At 44.4% G+C, this 19,223-nt stretch overlaps 1 protein-coding gene across 4 annotated transcripts; it reads right to left on the minus strand.

Annotated features, from left to right (window-relative positions):
- Window positions 1-1,022: 1,022 nt before the first annotated feature.
- Window positions 1,023-18,118, minus strand: CLEC17A (C-type lectin domain containing 17A). Of its 4 annotated transcripts, XM_003123367.5 has the most exons (12): window positions 17,998-18,118; window positions 17,777-17,854; window positions 13,565-13,597; window positions 13,432-13,482; window positions 13,307-13,348; window positions 13,101-13,142; window positions 12,351-12,491; window positions 12,202-12,264; window positions 10,206-10,301; window positions 9,840-9,991; window positions 9,007-9,116; window positions 1,023-2,346 (listed from the first exon to the last, which is right to left on the minus strand). In XM_003123367.5, the coding sequence occupies exons 1-12, from the start codon at window positions 18,038-18,040 to the stop codon at window positions 2,214-2,216; spliced, it is 984 nt and encodes a 327-aa protein (XP_003123415.1). In that variant the 5' UTR covers window positions 18,041-18,118; the 3' UTR covers window positions 1,023-2,213. The 4 variants fall into 4 exon arrangements, with proteins under 4 accessions (XP_003123415.1, XP_013850112.1, XP_013850111.1 ...); XM_013994658.3 differs by lacking the exons at window positions 13,307-13,348; window positions 13,432-13,482; XM_013994657.3 differs by lacking the exons at window positions 13,432-13,482; window positions 13,565-13,597 and having other exon boundaries at window positions 17,998-18,115.
- Between the last annotated feature and the right edge of the window lie 1,105 nt (window positions 18,119-19,223).

A 19,223-nucleotide genomic window follows, 5' to 3' on the forward strand; every position in this document is an offset into this window, starting at 1 on the left:
GGCCACACCTGCGACTTATGGAGGTGCCCAGGCTAGGGATCAAATCAGAGATGTAGCTGCCAGCCTACACCACAACTATAGCAACAGGATCCAAGCCATGTCTGCAACCTACACCACAGCTCATGGCAACACCAGATCCTTAACCCACTGAGCAAGGCCAGGGATTGAACCTGTGTACTCATGTGTGCTAATTCATTAACCACTGAGTCATGACAGGAATTCCAGGGAGGGGTGTTTTTTGGCTGCACCTACAGCATGCAGAAGTTACCGAGGATCAAACCCATATCACAGCAGCAACCCAAGCTGAAGCAGTGACAACACTGGATCCATATCCACTAAGCCGCCAGGGAACCCCATCAAAGGCATTAGTTGACCAATGAACTCACTGGTTTGTACCCATCCCTGGATTGCTATGTTGAGTTCTTCTCAGCTGGGGGTAGCACCAGCCCTCTGGGGGGGTATTTCTGATTGGCACAATGACTTGAGAGGATCACCTCTGGCATTTAGTGGGTGTTACAGGCTGACTTGTGCCCCCCCAACCACATGTTGAAGACCTAACTTCTAGCACCTCAAATGTGAAAATTTTGGAGATAAAGTCTTCAAAGAGGTAATTAAATGAAGTCATTGGGGTGCCCTCTAATATGACTGGTGTCCTTAAAAGAAGAGATTATAAGGAGTTCCCACTGTGATGCAATGAGATCAGAGACATCCCTGCATCACTGGGATGCAGGTTGGACCCCCCACCTAGCACAGTGGGTTAAGGATCCAGTGCTGCCACAGCTGCAGCATAGGTTACAACTGTGGCTCGGATCTGATCCCTGGCCTGGGAATTCCAAAAAAGAAGAAGAAAAAAAAGGAGGAAAAGAAGAGATTATGGTGCAGGTGCTTACAAAGTGAAGACCAGGTGAAGACACAGAGAGAAGACAACAACCTTCAAGACGAGGAGAAAGGGACCACCAGAGACCAACTATGCCAACGTCTTGATCTAAGATATCCAGCCTCCGCAACTGTGAGACAATGCATTTCTGTTGTTTAAGCCAGCCTACGGCACTTTATTAATGGCAGCCCTGGCAAACGAACACAGTGGGCAAGGACCACAAAATGAACTGGAATTTTGAGATGGTCTAACATTGCAAGAGCTAATAGGCCAAGAAGATCCACTCCTAGGAAAAGTGAATTACTTCATTAAAGAGTTTTACAGACCAACAGACAGCCTAAAGGCACATGTTGGTAGATATCTCCATTGCTGTCCTGAGGATCTAACCAAGTCGTGGCCTGGCCTGGGCACAATGCATGGGGAGTTTTGCCTTTCACCTGGTCAGGCTGCCTGGAAGCTCCAAGGGTCAAGTATTTGCAGAAATTGATTCTACAGCCTAGCTTGGGCAAACCAAATCTGGGACACTGAGGAAGTGCATGTCAAGAAAAAGTTTGCCCCACCTGCTTCCAAGAAGCTAGTCCACATCATACAGGCCATAAGGAATCCCAGCCCCAACTCATGGTAGTCCAGAGAAGCCAGAGTATTTTCAGCTCCATCTCAATCAGTATTAGACCTGGAGCTCCCAGGGCCAGTATCATTTCATAAGAATCTTAATCAGGGCCTTTTCTTCTAGGCCCCAAAATGGGAAACCATCACTAAAACCTGGTATCCTTCTAGCTCACCATCTGCTATGGACTGAATTGTGTTGTCACCCACCCAAAAATTCGTATGTTAAATCTCAACCCCTAGTGTGATGTTATGAGGATGTGGGGTCTTTGGGGGTTATTAGGTCACAGGGGTGGAGCCTTCATGAATGAGATTAGTGTCTTTATAAAAGGGACCCCAGAGAGCCCCAGCCCCTTCCAGCATATGAGAACACAGGGAGAAGACAGCATCTGTGAACCAAGAAGTGGATCATCACTAAACACTGAATCTCCCTGAGCCTTGATCTTGGGCTTACCCAACTTTAAGAAATAAGTTCCTGTTCTTTATAAGCCATCCAGTCTATGGTATTCTGTTACAGCATCCCGAACAGACTAAGACACCACGCAACAGAACAAGCCCCCAAATCCTTGACCTAGAAACGATCTGACTTGCTCCCTAGGAACTTGCTACATCCAGGCCTCTGGTTCCATCTTGGGTAATCCATGTCAGTTCTCAGAAGGTCAGGAGGTTCTCATGTCAAAGAGCTGAGGGGCACCAGGTATGGACCTCCACCCAAGCTCAGCTCTGAGGTTCAACAGGAACACTTCCGTTCACAAATCCAATATGTAGTTTTGTCGCAAGAGAGGTCATTCCAAGTCCCACCTCTGTTCATGCTGCCACAGTCCTCCTCATGAAGGTTGTTGGGTTCCTCTGGGTCCCAGAAGCTGGATAGAGGAAAAAGTGGGTGGGGAGGGATAAGCAGGTGGAGCAGTGAAACTACCATTCTGCATGATACCATAATGGTGGACACATGACATCATGTGGTTGTCAAAATGCACAGAACATACAACACAAAGAGCAGACCCTATCAACCCTACTTAAAAAAAAAAAAAGGATGAGCCCTGAGCAAGCTCCATAACCAAAAATGAAAAAAAATGCAAACCCTAATGTTAACTATGGACTTTAGATCATAATCATGTATTATTTCACAGGTTGTAACATATGCACTACACACATGTAAGATGTTAATAACAGAAAAATGTGTGCAGGGAGAGGAGGAATATAGAAAATTTTCTCTGACCCTTCTGCTCAATTTCTCTGTAAATCTAAAAGTACTCTAAAAAATATACTCTTACTCAGAAATGCAAATCAAAACTACCATGAGATATCACCTCACACCAGTCAGAATGGCCATCATTAATAAATCCACAAACAACAAGTGCTGGAGGGGCTGTGGAGAAAAGGGAACCCTCCTGCACTGTTGGCGGGAATGTAAACTGGTACAGCCACTATGGAGACCAGTTTGGAGATACCTTAGAAATCTATACATAGAACTTCCATATGACCCCACAATCCCACTCTTGGGCATCTATCCGGACAAAACTCTACTTAAAAGAGACACATGCACCCGCATGTTCATTGCAGCACTATTCACAATAGCCAGGACATGGAAACAACCCAAATGTCCATCGACAGATGATTGGATTAGAAAGATGTGGTATATATACACAATGGAATACTACTCAGCCATAAAAAAGAATGACATAATGCCATTTACAGCAACATGGATGGAACTAGAGAATCTCATACTGAGTGAAATGAGCCAGAAAGACAAAGACAAATACCATATGGTATCAATTATAACTGGAATCTAATATCCAGCACAAATGAACATCTCCTTAGAAAAGAAAATCATGGACTTGGAGAAGAGACTTGTGGCTGCCTGATGGGAGGGGGAGGGAGTAGGAGGGATCGGGAGCTTGGGCTTATCAGACACAACTTAGAATAGATTTACAAGGAGATCCTGCTGAATAGCATTGAGAACTTTGTCTAGATACTCATGTTGCAACAGAAGAAAGGCTGGGGGGAAAATGTAATTGTAATATATACATGTAAGGATAACCTGACCCCCTTGCTGTACAGTGGGAAAATAAAAAAATAAAACAATAAAAAACAAATAAAAAAAACATTAACAGAAAAAAAATTTATATATATACTCTTACTCAGCCACAAAAAAGAATGAGACTTTTGCTATTTGCAACAACGTGAATGGACTCAGAAGGCATTATTCTAAATGTAATAAGTCAGACAGAAAAAGACAAGTACAGTATGATATTTGTACGTGGAATCTAAAAAATACAATGAACTAGAGAATACAACAAAAGAGAAGCAGATTCGCAGATACAGAGAACAAAACTCATGGTACCAGTGGGGAAAGGGATAGGAAGAGGGACAATATAGGGGTAGTGGACTAAGAGATACAAACTATTATGTAAAAAATAAGCTACAAGGACATGTTGAACAGCACAGGGAATATAGCTAATATTTTACAAAACTTTAAATGGAGTATAAACTTTAATAAATGTGAATCACTATATTGTACACCTGTGACTTATATAATACTGTACATCAACTATACTTCAAAAAATAATCATATATTTAAAATTATGATGAAAGAAAAAAGAAAAAATAATAAAGTTTGTTAATTTCTTAAAAGACTATCAGAAAAAATAAAAAGTAAGGCTTTCATGAATCAGGGCTCTTTCTTCCATCTGAATCTTTTATTCAGCCTTTCGGAATTACCTGAAGGTGCTGCATTATCCCCTTCACTCTGTCTGTTCTAACTTAGCCCCACTTCCCTGTTCACCAGAAGGTCTCCTGGCTCCTGAATCTGTTTCCGGCTCCTCTTTCAAAAAACACTTTTTTTTTCATCTTTTTTTTTTGGGGGGGGGTCACACCCACAGCATATGGAGGTTCCCATGCTAGGGGTCGAATCAGAGTTGTAGCCACTGGCCTGTGCCACAGCCACAGCCACTCAGGATCCCAGCCACGTCTGCAACCTATGCCACAGCTCACAGCAACGCCAGATCCTTAACCCACTGAGCGAGGCCAGGGATCAAACCTGCATCTTCATGGATGCTAGTCAGATTTGTTTTCCATTGAGCTACAACGGGAACTCCTCAAAGAACACTTTTGTTACACCACATTCCTCCCAACCTTCCAGGTATTGTAACCTCTTCGGTCATGTTCCCTTAAAGCAGAGACTGATTCGGCAATTCAAGTGCATGGAATTTATTCAGAGCTGTTCTCAGGAGAGAGGGAGTGAAAGAAACAGGATGGGGCAGGGGATGGAATTAAGCAAGGATGTGGGTTCAGCCTGGTCTAGTCTCAGCCTGATCCCCAGGGAGATCTGGAATGTGAAGAGCACCACAGAGTTATTCCAGTTAGATACAAGGGATCCAGGTTTCTCTTAACCTGTCACTGTCTATGGGGTGACCCAGTGGGAGTGGGGTAACTTCCTAGATGAACAGGCTTCCATTCAGCTGAGGTCAACTCTCTGGAGAAAGCATAACTGTGATCCTTTAGCAGCCAATGCCCCCTGCTGGGCAGAACCTGCACCAGCCCCATGAAAGGGTCTGAGCTGAGCACCTGCAGTGCCACACCATGCCATGCCATCTCTATTAACAGACTTGTGCCTCCTTCCAGGAATCTTTAATAAAAAATAAAATCCCCAGGAGCTCCCACTGTGCAGCAGTGGGATCAGTGGCATCTCGGGAGCACTGGGATGCAAGTTTGATCCCCAGTCCAGCATAGTGGGTTAAGGAGCTGGTGTTGCCACAGCTGAGGCTTAGACTGCGACTCCAGCTCAGATCTGATCCCTGGCCTGGGAGCTCCATATGCCACGGGGCAGCCAAAAGTGAAAAAAAAATTCCCAGACAAAACACTAATATCTCTAGTATATAAAGAGCTCCTATAAATCAATAAGAAAAAGACTGAAATTCCAATATAAAAAATATTCAATATGTATGAATAGATATTCACAAAGTTAATATGTACTGCTATATGAAAAGATACCCAACCTCAGGCATAAGAGAAATGCAAATTAATACTACACTGGGATTCCATTTTTCACCTACAATTAAACTAACAAAATTCCAAAAGGTTGATGAATGTGTGGGCAAAAAAAGTATAGTCAAGCTGGTGAGAGAATAAATTGGTATAACCTATATGGGGGAAGATTGTTAATAATTATTTAAAATACAAATAAAAGGCGTTCACATCACGGCTCAACAGTAATGAACCCATCTAGGATCCATGAGGATTTGGTTCGATCCCTGGCCTCACTCAGTGGGTTAAAGATCCGGCTTTGCCATGAGCTGTGGTGTAGGTTGCAGACATGGCTCAGATCTGGTGTTGCTGTGACTGTGGTATAGGCTGGTGGCTACAGCTCTGATTCAGCCCCTATCCTGAGAACTTCCATATACTGCAGGTGTGGCCCTAAAAAAATAAAATATAAATATAAATTCAAACGTGTACACTTCCTGAGAAAGTAAAGCATAATGATTAAGAGTATAGGCTTTGAAGCCAGGTTGGGTGGCACTGCCACCTGCTAGCTATCTGATCTTAGGAAGGTTGCTTAACCTCTCTGTGCCTCAGTTTCCTCATCTTTACTTTATTATTGAATTATAGTGGATTTACAATGTTGTGTTAGTTTCTTGTGTGTAGCAAAATGATTTGGTTATATTTATATCTATACCATACATATATACTTTTTCATTCTTTTCCATTATAGTTTATTGCAATATAGCTCCCTGTGCTATATAGGACCTTGTTGTTTATGGCTGGTTTTTTGTTTTGTTTTGGCCATACTTTTTTTTTGGCATGCAGAAGTTCCCAGGCCTAGGATCAAACCCAAGCCACAGCAGTGACAAAAAGACAAATCCTTAACTGCTGGGCCACTAGGGAACTCCATGTTTACTTATTTTATATGTAGTAGTTTGTATCTGCTAATCCCAAACTCTTAATTTACCCCTCCCTCCACTCTTCCCTTCCCCCTTTGTTTTAATTGATCCTCATCTCTAAAACTGAGTAGGAGTTCCAATTGTGGCCCAGTGGGTTAAGAATCTGACTGCAGTGGCTCAGGTCCCTGCAGATGCACAAGTTTGATCCCTGGGTTAAGTATCCAGCATTGGCCACAGCTGAGGTGTAGGTCGGAACTGCACCTGGCCTGGGAACGTCCATATGTCCCAGGTGTGGCCATATAAATAAATAAATAAATAGTCGTTCCCATCGCAGCTCGGTGGTTAAACTGACTAGTATCCATGAGGATTCAGGTTCAATCCCCTGCCTTTGCTCAGTGGGTTAAGGATCCAGCATTGCCATGAATGGTGGTGTAGGTCACAGACACAACTCAGATCTGGTGTTGCTGTGATATAGGCCAGCAGCTACAGCTCCAATTCAACCCCTTGCCTGGGAACTTCCGTATACCACGGGTGCAGCCCTAAAAAGACAAAAAGACAGAGTTCCCATCATGGCTCAGCAGAAACAAATCTGACTATTATTCACAAGGATGCAGGTTTGATCCCTGGTCTCAGTCGGTTAAGGATCCAGCATTACCGTGAGCTGTGGTGTAGGTCACAGACTTGGCTCAGATCCCATGTTGCTATTGCTGTGGTATAGGCCAGTAGCTACAGCTCTGATTCGACTCCTAGCCTGGGAACCTCCATGTGCCACAGGAGTGGCCCTAAAAAGACAATAAATAAATAAAATTGAGATAATAATAGTACTTTCCGTATAGGATTGAAGATTAAATAAATGGGTGAATATCAAGAGTGCCCAAAAAATGAGATCTGCTCACACTTTTGGCAAATCAAAATCTTCCTCTCACCCTGTAGGCATTCCTCCTTTTGTTTTCTTTTCCCCCCAACTATTGGCCTGAGGACTTGATATATTTGAACAGTTGTGCTAAAAGGTTGAGATGTAAACAAAATGAAGAGACAACCCACAGAATGGGTGATAATATTTGCAAATGAGGCATTAACAAAAGGTTAATCTCCAAAATATATAAACACCTTCTGCAGCTCAATATCAAAAAACAAACTATCAAAAAATGGGCAGAAGATCTAAACACACATTTCTCCAAAGACATACATATGGACGAAAAACACATGAAAAGATGCTCAACATCACTAATTTTTAGAGAAATGCAATTCAAAACTAAAATGAGGTACCACCTTATACCAGCCAGAATAGCCATCATCAAAAAGTCTACAAACAATAGGGAATTCCCTTCATGACGCAGAGGAAATGAATCCAACCAGGAACGATGAGGTTGGGGGTTCGATCCCTGGCCTCACTCAGTGAGGTTAAAGACCCAGCGTTACCATGAGCTCTGGTGTAGGTCGAAGACGAAGCTCAGATCTGGCGTTGCTATGGCTCTGGCGTGGGCTCCGAATGGACCCCTAGCCTGGAAACTTCCACATGCCATGGGTGCAGCCCAGAAAAGACAAAAGACAAAAAAAAAAAAAAACTCTACAAATAATAAATGCTGGACAAGCTGTGGAGAAAAGGGAACCCTCTCACACTGTTAGCAGGAATGTAAATTGGTTCAACCACTGTAGAAAACAGTATGAACATTTCTCAAAAAGACTAAAAATAGAACTACCATAAGATCCAGCAATCCCACTCCTGGGCATCTATCCAGAGAAAACCATGACTCGAAAGGATGTATGTACCCCAATGTTCATTGCAGCACTATATACAATAGCCCTATATACAATAGCCAAGACCTGGAAGCAGCTTAAATGTTCACTGACAGAGGAATGTATAAAGAAGATGTTTTACATATATACAATGGAATACTACTCAGCCATAAAAAGAATGAAATAATGCCATTTGCAGCAACATGGATGAACCTAGGCATTATCATACTAAGCAAAGTTAGACGGTGAGAGACTTAGATGTGGAATCTTAAAAAAGGATATAAATGAACTTATTTGCAGAACAGAAACAGACTCACAGACTGAAAAACTTTTGGTTACCAAAGGAGACAGGTGGGGGGAGGGAAGGGAGTGCACTAGGGGTTTCAGATGGAACTGTTCTAAAACTAGGTTGTGATGATGGTTGTACAACTATAAATATAATAAAATTCTTTTTTTTTTTTTTGTCTTTTCTAGAGCTGCACCCATGGCATGTGGAGGTTCCCAGGCTAGAGGTCTAATCAGAACTGTAGCCACCGGCCTACACCACAGCCACGGCAATGTGGAATCCAAACCACATCTGGAACCTACACCACAACTCACAGCAACGCAGGATCCTTAACCCACTGAGCAAGGCCAGGGATCCAACCCATGACCTCATGGTTACTAGTCGGGTTGGTTAACCACTGAGCCAAAATGGGAACTCCAATAAAATTCATTTTTTAAAAAAATGTTGAGAAGCTGCAATGGAGGAAAAATAAAAGTACAGGGACCAGAGCTCTGTCAGAAAAAAAGCACTCTTGTGCCTTCCCCATCCAGCTTAGTCTGCAATTCTAGAGAACTTTCTGGTTTGGACAGCATAAGGATCTATAAGGAGGAGAGACCCCAAGATCCCTGGATACTTGCCTCAAGGTGACAGGCGACCCATCCAGCCACCTCCAGGTTCCTTCGAGGTTTTTGTCAGTCAGCCCCAGCCAGTAGACCCGAGGAGAGCCATGAGCCTTGGCCACAAAGTTCTGCAAGCAAACTTCATTTAACCATCAGCTCTTCCACACACACTCTTCTCTGTCCCACACACATTTAGGGTTTTTCAATACCCTTCCCAGTCCCCATGGCATGCAGAACAGGAGCAACACCTTCCTCCCACTTGAGCAAGAGTAATGGAAATAATCATGCTACTTTCTCACACAATCTGTGAACCATTCTGTGCCTCAGTTTACTCCTCTTGTATTTGAGGGAGTCTTGTTTTAGGTTATTTTTTTGGCTGCACCCATGGTATGTGGAAGTTCCCGGGCCAGGGATCGAACCCAAGCCACAGCAGTGGCAATGCCAAATCCTTAACTGCTAGGCCACCAAAGAATTCCCAGCTGCCTGTTTCTTCAGCATAACATAACCACTCCTTATTCACACACTAATTTATAAGGCTGTTGTTACAATCATGTTAATGCATATAAGTTGTTTAGAATACAACCTGGAGAAAAGAAAGTGCCACCTAAGAGGTAACCACTCTATCTCCATGTTAGAGAGAAAACTGAGACTCAGGATAAGTTTTTTTCCAAAGACAGGATTTGAATTCAAGCAGAGCACCCCCCTCACCCACCCAACCTTGATATTAAAAGCATTCGTGACTCAAAAGCAATTCCAATTTCTCTACATCCAGACCAGGGAAGGATGTGTGAATCCTAGAAGAGAGGCCAGCTGGCCCTGCTGGTTCTCAAGGGCTTAGAAGAAGCACTCACCTGCTCAGCAAAGTTACTGATGATGACCAAGTGAGAGTAATTCTCCTGGCAGAACTGCCGGGCTTCATCCCATGACTTGGTGTTTGGAGAGAAGTAGTAACACTTACCCTGAAAAGGGAGCCAGCCCTCAGGGCAGGTGACCCTGGTGCAGTCTGGGGACAGGATAGGATTTTGTCAGAGTGGTCCCAGAACCAGGATAAGGTACATGGTATACCATGTAGAGTTGCACAGGCTGTGCACTGCTCAACTCTGGAGTGGGGGCACCATTCACATAGATTGCACAGAGAATCACTCCCATGGATTGTACAGTGTACCAGCTCTTCCATGCCACCCCATGACACAGAAATTTCCCCAAGTCCCACTCACCTAATAAGCCCCGAAGCTCCAGCAGGGACTGGTTTGTATCAGCTCTTACACGGTCAATGTCCTTCTTCAGGACAGCTAGCCCAGCCATGGCAGTCACTGTCAGCAGGGATGGCCTTGAGAGTTAGAGATCCTCCTACCCATCTACCCACCTACCCATCACTGACTGCAAACACACCAGAAAGAAGCAAGAGCTGTGCTCCCCACTGCACCCATGTCTAGTGGGTAGTGCTAAAACTCAAAAACAACATGCTCAGTGCCTAAGAGGAGTCCTAGAGTGGTTCAGAGGAGAGATTAATCCCTGAGGCTTGGGGAAGAGTAGAGACAGTGGGCTTCCCAGAGGAGGTAGGTTTTAAAGGAAAATGATGATTCTGTGAAGGGATGGGGGAGGCTGAGTACACAGGGGCCACCTAGGAAGCAAAGGTTCAGAGGCAAGCAGGTAGGGAAAGGCTGGTACAGTAGTGGTCAAGGGGAACCTCACAGGAGCTTGAGCTCAAAGGGGGATGAGGTCTGGTGTCTGGATCTTTGAATACAAAGCCAAAGGCTTTGTATTGGACTCTGGGCAGTTAGAAGCCATTGATGGGTTTTGAGTGGGAGAGTGGCTTGGTCAGAGTGTGGGGTGAGGAAGTGTGGAATAGAGCAATTTTTGAACTTCAGCAATCATAGTGAAGGCCTCATCCACAACTGATGTATGTATTCCCCTATTCTCATACAAATTTGCCCTCTTCCAACACTCTCCACAGTCATTAGTACATGGTCCCCAGTTGAAAAAGACAGAAATATTGGATAGGTAGTAGGTAAGTAGATAGATAGATAGATAGATAGACAGACAGATAGATAGATAGATAGATAGATAGATAGATAGATAGATAGATAGACAGACAGACAGACAGACAGACAGATAGATAGATGATAGATAGATATGGAGCATATATATATACTATCCTTGACTCTCTTCTCTCTTTCACCACCATTCCTACTCACCTATTCCCAGTTCTGGTCAATTTTACCTCCTAAACCTTTCTACTCCACCTACTTCTCTTCATCCCCACAACCACAAGCCTCATCCAAGCAACCACCATCTCTCAGTCACCCAATTGCACCATCCTCCTCCTTTGTACTTAGAGTACTACCTCCTACCACAGGGCCTTTGCACATGCCTGAGACCCTCAACTCCTTACCTAATTAATTCCTCCTCTTCCTTTACTCAGCCAAAGCACCATTTTCCTAGGGAAACTTTGTATGACCCTCCCAAAGATAAAGACAAGACCCATTGTTAGACTTTTTCATGGAATTGCCTTCCTCTTCCTTTGGATTATTCATCAAAACTTGGAATTTCATCCTCATTTGGATAATAATTTGGTAAACAGCTGTCTATGCCTATACAGTCCAACAGAAACAAGATGTGAATCACATAGGTGATTTTAAATTTTCTAGTAGCCACATCTTTTAAAAGTCAAAAGAAGGTAAAATTAATTTGAATGTTATTTTTATTTATCTTGATGTATCCAAAATATTATCATTTCAATGTGTAATTAATATTAAATATTATTGTTATTAATGTTACTGATATATATTTTATGTTATTTTGTAGCAAATCTTTGAATTGTGAATTTTATTGTTTTTCTCTTTTTAAATTAAAGTATAATTGATTTACAACATTGTTTATTCCAAATGTACAGCAAAGTGATTCGGTTGCACATGAAATCTGTATGTATTTTAGACTTGCAGCACATCTCAATTCAAAATGACCACATTTCAAATGCTCAACAACCACAGTGAGTCATGGCTGCCATATTGGACAGTAGAGGTTTACACACACACACACATATATATTTTCCACAGTAACAGGGAATATGCCTGACATGTTCACCATCCTACACACCCACCCCTCACTTTGCCTGGCAAAGGTGGAGTTGGGGTTGGTCTTGAAATTGGGTTTGAGGTTCATATTGGTGTTCAATACGCATGGCTTGAAGGGATGACTGAAAGCACTTACCATTTGCTCTCCATGCCATCTGCTGAGAGGTTAACATCCTCAGTTCTTCCACCATCTTCTGGTCTATGAAAAGGTATCTAGCTTGAGCCCAAGTCCTCCCATACCCCTTCCCCAATTTCTCTGCATCCCCCCATCCTCGCCCTACTCACACTTAATCAAAGTCACAGCCAGACCAGTGCAACCTAAGAGCAGTGACACCACCACCAGCAGACACAGGTATACCATCAGTCTCCCCTCCTGGTAGCACATAGGACCTCCAGACTTCTCTCTGAGATAGGGCACTGGAGTCGCTGGGGACAGTGGAAATAGGGAAAGAAAGACTGACACTAGTGCTTCAGATAGTAAGGAAGGGACCCTTGAACTTTTCTCTAAGAGGAGGGGGTGCCATGGACTATGGTCATGACTATATCACCAGGGATAGTGAAGCCTGAAGAAGCCCAGAGCATTTACAGAACACATGCTATTATCTTATTGGATCCTCACCCTTATGGTGTAGATTTAAACATCATTTCCATTTCTCAAACAATTATCAAGGGCTTGGGGAGGTCATGGATAACTTGGACCCAGCTCTGCTCCTAACATTTAAGATGTGTTAACTTCTGCACTCCTGTAGCCCCTACCCAAGCTGCTCCCTGAAAGCCCAAGCTGTGGACCCTTGTATCTGGGACAGAGAACATTTCCCATAACCTATATGCAAGCAGGAGGCGGGGGGCGGTGGTGGGGGGGCTTGAAGAGTACCTGGTAGACTTCTTGGGTCCCTGGGGACTCTGGTCTAGACTCAGAAAGGAAGAGTTTCTGAAAGGAAATGTTTCTCTCCCAGGGTCTTACTCCAGAGCTAGCGGTCTTGAATACACTGACCATGATGAGAGGGGAGATGGGGGCACACGTAAAGGACTTACTTGCTCTAGACGTTTGGGATGGAGGATGGTTCAGATCAATGCCTGGGGGAAAGGCAAGAGAGGTTTGTTCAGAACTTGCTGAAACACTTTGTCTTCCAGGATCAACAACCTCCCCACCAGGCCCTTTGATTTGTAATCTAGTCAGAATTGGAAAGACTGCCGGTTGTCCCCTCTCAGGCTTCCTAATGGGTATTCCCACTGCTCACCCAGTGGAGGAGATACACAGGTTACAGGGGTGACATTCAGGCCTGGAAAGGGTCAGAAAGGCAAAAGTCATGCAGAGCAGGGCTTCAGCCTGGTAAACAGGAAGGTCCCAGCCCTAGATTCTGACCTGTGTTTTTTGGGAGCTTGCAGGGAAATGGAGTGTTCTCCATTTTATTTTCTGAAGAGAGAGAAATGGATGCTCAGGCCCAGAGCAGGACACAGCCAGCTTTGGGTCTCCTGTATCCCCAGCCTCAGCTTACCTGCCCTTGGAGGCCTTGGTGGACCCATTGAAACTAGGAAAAAAGAAGCTTAGAGTCAGAGCTGGTCTGAGGATGGGAATAAGATTAAAGATAGTGATGGAAACAGGATTAAGATTACAATAGAGGGTTAGGGATGGGTTTGGGCATAAGAATGGAATTGAGCTTAAGGATGGGAACAAGTTTTAAGCTACAGTGATGTATCATCCTGAATTACCCTGGACTTTTCCTGGTTTGTTTGTTTGTGGCTTTTTGTTTTTTTGTTTGTTTGTCTTTTTGCCATTTCTTGGGCCACTCCTGTGACATATGGAGGTTCCCAGGCTAGGGGCCTAATCGGAGCTGTAGCTGCCAAGCCTACACCAGAGCCACAGCAACACAGGGTCCGAGCCTCGTCTGCAACCTACACCACAGCTCACAGCAACGCCAGATTGTTAACCCACTGAGCAAGGCCAGGGATCGAACCCACAACCTCATGGTTCCTAGTTGGAATCATTAACCACTGAGCCACGACGGGAACTCCAACTTTTCCTGGTTTTAAAACTAGAAGTCCCCAGTTCCAGGAAATCTTTCATCCTTGGACAAACTGGGGCAGCTGATCACCCTAAATTAAAGATGGAAGTGAGTTTGAGTATGAGGATACAGTCAAGGTTGAGATTGGGATGAGAGTTTGGACTGAGATGAGGATGGGGTTGAAGAAGGGTCAGTGATAGTGAGGGACATGGAGTGGAGTTGTGATTCAGGATGTGGTTGGGATGAAGAACGGGGTTGTGGCTGGGCTTGGGAAAGGGGAAGAAGTTGAGGTTGGACTATAGTTGTATTGGCGCTTGGCGATGGCTTTGGATTTGGACTTGGAGATGGGATAGAGCTAGGGCTGCATTTGGAGATGGGGATGGGGACTAAATTTGGGGAAGACAGAGATGGGGTGGGTCTTGGAGTTGGGTTTGGCAATCACATTGCAACCAGGTTGGAGTTAGAGACAGACAGTCAAACAGCAGAGCCCGGTTCACCTCCTAACTCATACTGAGCCCCTTGGTGGCCTGGGACCGCCCAGGCTGACCCCACTCTGGATTCCTAAGTGGGGGATATGGAGCCACATGAAATGGCCACTGTCCAAGAATCATCAGAGGCCCTGGTGGGAGCTGGCTGAGGGGAACCTCAAAGCTTCCCTCCCTCCTTTTTTTATGACCACATTCCCAGGCCAGGGATCAAACCCACTCCTCCTTAGTGACCTAAATTGCTGCAATCAGATTCTAAACCCACTGTTCCATAGTGGGAACTCCCCCTCCCCACCTTTTATTGTCTTTTTAGGGCCACACCCAAGGCCTATAGAAGTTACCAGGATAGGGGTCTAATCAGAGCTGTAGCTGCCGGCCTACACCACTGTCATAGCAACAGCAGATCTGAGCCGCCTCTGCAAGCTACACCACAGTTCACAGCAACACCAGATTCTTAACCCTTTGAACAGGGCCAGAAATCGACCCCCTGTCCTCATGGATACTAGTCAGGTTCGTTACATCTAAGCCACAACGGGAATTCCCGCATTTTTTTTTTTTTAATAAGCAAACTTAGTTCTAAAGTTTGAATTTCTTAAATTATTTCCATTAAAAATGCAGAACAAGAGTTCCTGTTGTGGCTCAGTGGTTAACGAATCCGACTAGGAAGCATGAGGTTGTGGGTTCGATCCCTGCCCTTGCTCAGTGGGTTAAGGATCCAGCGTTGCCGTGAGCTGTGGTGTAGGTTGCAGACGCAGGTCGGATCCTGCATTGCTATGGCTCTGGCATAGGACGGAGCTCCAATTAGACCCCTAGCCTGGGAACCTCCACATGCTGTGGGAAGCGGCCCAAGAAATGGTAAAAAGACAAAAAAAAAAAAAAATGCAGAACAATTTAGAAGTGCCATCTCTGGCCACTGTTATTCAACATTAGTTTGGAAGATCTTACAAATGCAATAAGAGGGAGTTCCTATTATGGCTCAGCAGGTTAAGAACTTGAAAAGTATCCATGAGGATATGGGTTTGATCCCTGGCCTCACTCAGCAGGTTTAAGGATCCGGCATTGCTGTGAGCTGTGGTGTAGGTTGCAGACGCAGCTTGGATCTGGCGTTGCTATAGCTGTGCTAAGTCAGCAGCTACAACTCCGAATGGACCCCTAGCCTAGGAACCTCCATATGCCACAGGTGCGGCCCTAGAAAGACAGGAAAAAAAAGAAAGAAAGAAAGTGTAGTTAAATGTTCTGTATAAATATTGGAAAAGAGACACGTTTATTTGCAGAAAATATTTGCTAGTTTATAAGATTAAGAAATGAAATAAGGAGTTTCTGTCGTGGTGCGGTGGTTAACGAATCCGACTAGGAACCACAAGGTTGCGGGTTCGATCTTTGCCCTTGCTCAGTGGGTTAAGGATCCGGCGTTGCCGTGAGCTGTGGTGTATATCGCAGACGCGGCTTGGACCCCACATTGCTGTGGCTCTGGCGTAGGCCAGCGGCTATAGCTCCAATTCGACCCCTAGCCTGGGAACCTCCATATGCCGTGGGAAGCGGCCCAAGAAATGGCAAAAAGACAAAAAAAAAAAAAAAAAAAAAAGATATAAAATAATTAACTTTTTCTATTCATAAAAATTAGTTGAAAACTGATGTGGAAAAATAGCTTATTCACAATAATGACAAAACCTAATAATATCAAAGATAAGATTTAACATAAAAAGTAAATGATCTTGGAGTTCCCGTCGTGGCGCAGTGGTTAACGAATCCGACTAGGAACCATGAGGTTGCGGGTTCGGTCCCTGCCCTTGCTCAGTGGGTTAACGATCCGGCGTTGCCATGAGCTGTGGTGTAGGTTGCAGACTCGGCTCAGATCCCGTGTTGCTGTGGCTCTGGCGTAGGCCAGTGGCTACGGCTCCGATTAGACCCCTAGCCTGGGAACCTCCATATGCCGTGGGAGCGGCCCAAGAAATAGCAACAACAACAACAACAACAACAAAAAAAAAAAGACAAAAAAAAAAAAAAGTAAATGATCTTATAAAATAAACTATAGCAGCTTATTTAAGGACACAAGATCTGAAAAGCTTAAAATAAATATTCAATGTTCCTGGATGAAAAGACATAATAAAATTATCTTTTTTTCAGAACTTCAGCATATGATTGTAAAATTAATGTGAAATAATATTTCTCATAAAGGAGAAAAACATTTTTAAAAGAATATAAATATCATTAACTTTTTTTTTTTTTTTGCTTTTTTTTGCTTTTTTTAGGGCTGCACCTGTGGCAAATGGAAGTTCCCAGGCTAGGGGTTGAATCGGAGCTGCAGTTGCCAGCCTACACCACAGCCACAGCAACGCCGGATCCCCCACCCACCAAGTCAGGCCAGGGACTGAACACACATCCTCATGGATACTAGTCAGATTCTCTTCCACTGCGCCGCAACAGGAACTCCCAATTTATCTTTTTTTTAGAACATTTTCTAATTCCATACACAAAAATAAACTCAGAATGGATTAAAGTCCCCTCCACTTTTATATATACCCATCAGAGTTTTGTTGAGTCCCCGACCAGGTAAGGGTCACCCAAGTCAAAAGGCAAATCTGGGCCTTGGGTATGAATGAGAGGAGGTTGGAGAGAAAATGGTCCACCCACAGCTTCTGAAAAACTGGCTTTCATGTCTCAGGACCTTTCTATCCAGTTCTTTTCTAGGTTTATCTGATTTTTTTTTTATTTTTTTTTTATTTTTTTTTGGTCACATCTACAGCAAGCAGAAGTCCCCAGGCCAGGAATCAAACCCAAGCCCACAAATGTACCCAAAGCCACAACAGTGACAACGCCAGATCCTTAACCCACTGAGCCACAAGGGAACGTCTGGGCTTCTCTTCTTAATAAACTCCTACTTATCCCTCAAGTCTCCCTCCAATGTCTCTCCTCTGACCTCCAATCCTCCCCACCACTGCAGGCAGAGCCCTCAGTTACCTTAGGATTACCCCATTTTCTTAGTCCTTCTCCTCTCAGATCTGCTCACCTGAGACTGTGCCCAGAACTGCTCCCCCATCAGACTGAAAGACCCTCAAAGTGGAGACATGGACACTCCCACCATCATGGTGCCTAGCATGGGCAGGCTGACCATGTGTCTGCGATGCCCAGCTAATTCCCCCTGGGCATTCTTCTTACCACCACCACCGATCCCTCAGGCCACACATCTTTTCACTTGGCCTCTGAGAAGTCCTCCTACCTGGCTTGGGAGGAAGGTCCTTGTAGGGTGGTGCCGTGTTCTCATAATCATCATCATCATCCTCTTCTTCTCTGTACCCTTCCAGAGGAAATGCAAGTGAGAGCCCAGCCCATTCCCTCCACTATCCCGCAAACCCTGGTCTCTGGCCCCAAGGTAGGGGTATTATAACCTGGGTCCTGACCACCCCTGGCCCCCAGCCCAGGGCCTGGCCAGGGCCATACCTGGTAGGTCCCTGCACCCAGAGTTAGTATACAGGGTGCACATGGCTACAGCTAAGACAGGAGCCCAAGAAACAGCAGGCAGAGCTTGATAGCTTCTGCTCCTTGGGCCCCTACTCAGGTGTCTGGTGCTTTTCTCAGTTCCTTTTTTCTTTAAAAGTCAAAAACATGCAAATCTATCTTGAGGGGAACACACTGACCACACACACACACGCCCACACACACACACACACGCATTTCTCCCCAGCTTAGATTCATGTATAGAATCAACAATGACTATAGACCCTGCATTTGAGTTCCTACAGAGTGCCAAGCCCTGAGTGAAAAAGATGGATAATCTCCTTCCTTTGTGGAAACTTCAGTTGAGACAAGGGAGACAGTAAACCTGTACAGAAATGTAGAAATAAGTTACACAGTTTGTGGGGTTTTTATTTCCAATAGTAACTCAGTATTTTTTTAAATAACACAGGGAAAGGACAGGATGGGGGCTAATGTAGAGAGGTGAACAAGGAAGGCCTCCTGGAGGTGGTAACATTTGCAACAAGATGTTAGAGTGATAGGTGCTCAGTACTCCCACATTCCACAGTGAAGTTCTAGGCTAATTTAACTACGGTTGCATAACAAATTATCCTAAAACTTCATGTCTTAAAAAATAGGCACTTATTATCTCACAGTTTGTGAAGTTTGGGAATTCAAGAGGAGCTTGGCTGGGTGGTCCTGTGTTGGGATCTCTCATCTGGTTGCAGTCAAGATGTTGCCTGAGGCTACAGTCATCTGAAAGCTGGGCTGGGGCTGGAGAGTCTGCTTCCACGATGGTGCACTCACAGGGGCTGTTGGCAGGAGGCCTCAGGTCCTTGCCATGTGAGCCTCGCCAAAGAGCTGACTGAGTATCCTCACAACATGGCAGAGACCAAAGTGGAAGCCACCAAGCCATTTATGATCTAACCTCACAAGTCACAAACTATAATCTCCACTATATTTTTCACATGGACCAGCTCTGAGTCATTGTTGAAGAAGACTACAAGTGAGCGTGACTACAAAGATATAGGGATTGTTTGGGGTCATCTGGAAGACTGCCAACCACAGTCAGATATACCGAACTTGCAAAGGAAGGTTTTTCACCCTGAGGTTGACATCAACTAGAGGACATTTTTCCCTTTATTCATTTTTTTTGAATTAAAGTCTAGTTGATTTATAATGTTGTGCTAATTTCTGCTGTATAGCAAGAC

This window comes from Sus scrofa, chromosome 2 (genome assembly GCF_054392235.1).
Source record: "Sus scrofa isolate SSC_HxYL_T2T_F1_AM1 chromosome 2, Sscrofa_HxYL_maternal_Yorkshire_Landrace_v2.0, whole genome shotgun sequence".
In the NCBI taxonomy this organism is placed as follows: domain Eukaryota; kingdom Metazoa; phylum Chordata; class Mammalia; order Artiodactyla; family Suidae; genus Sus; species Sus scrofa.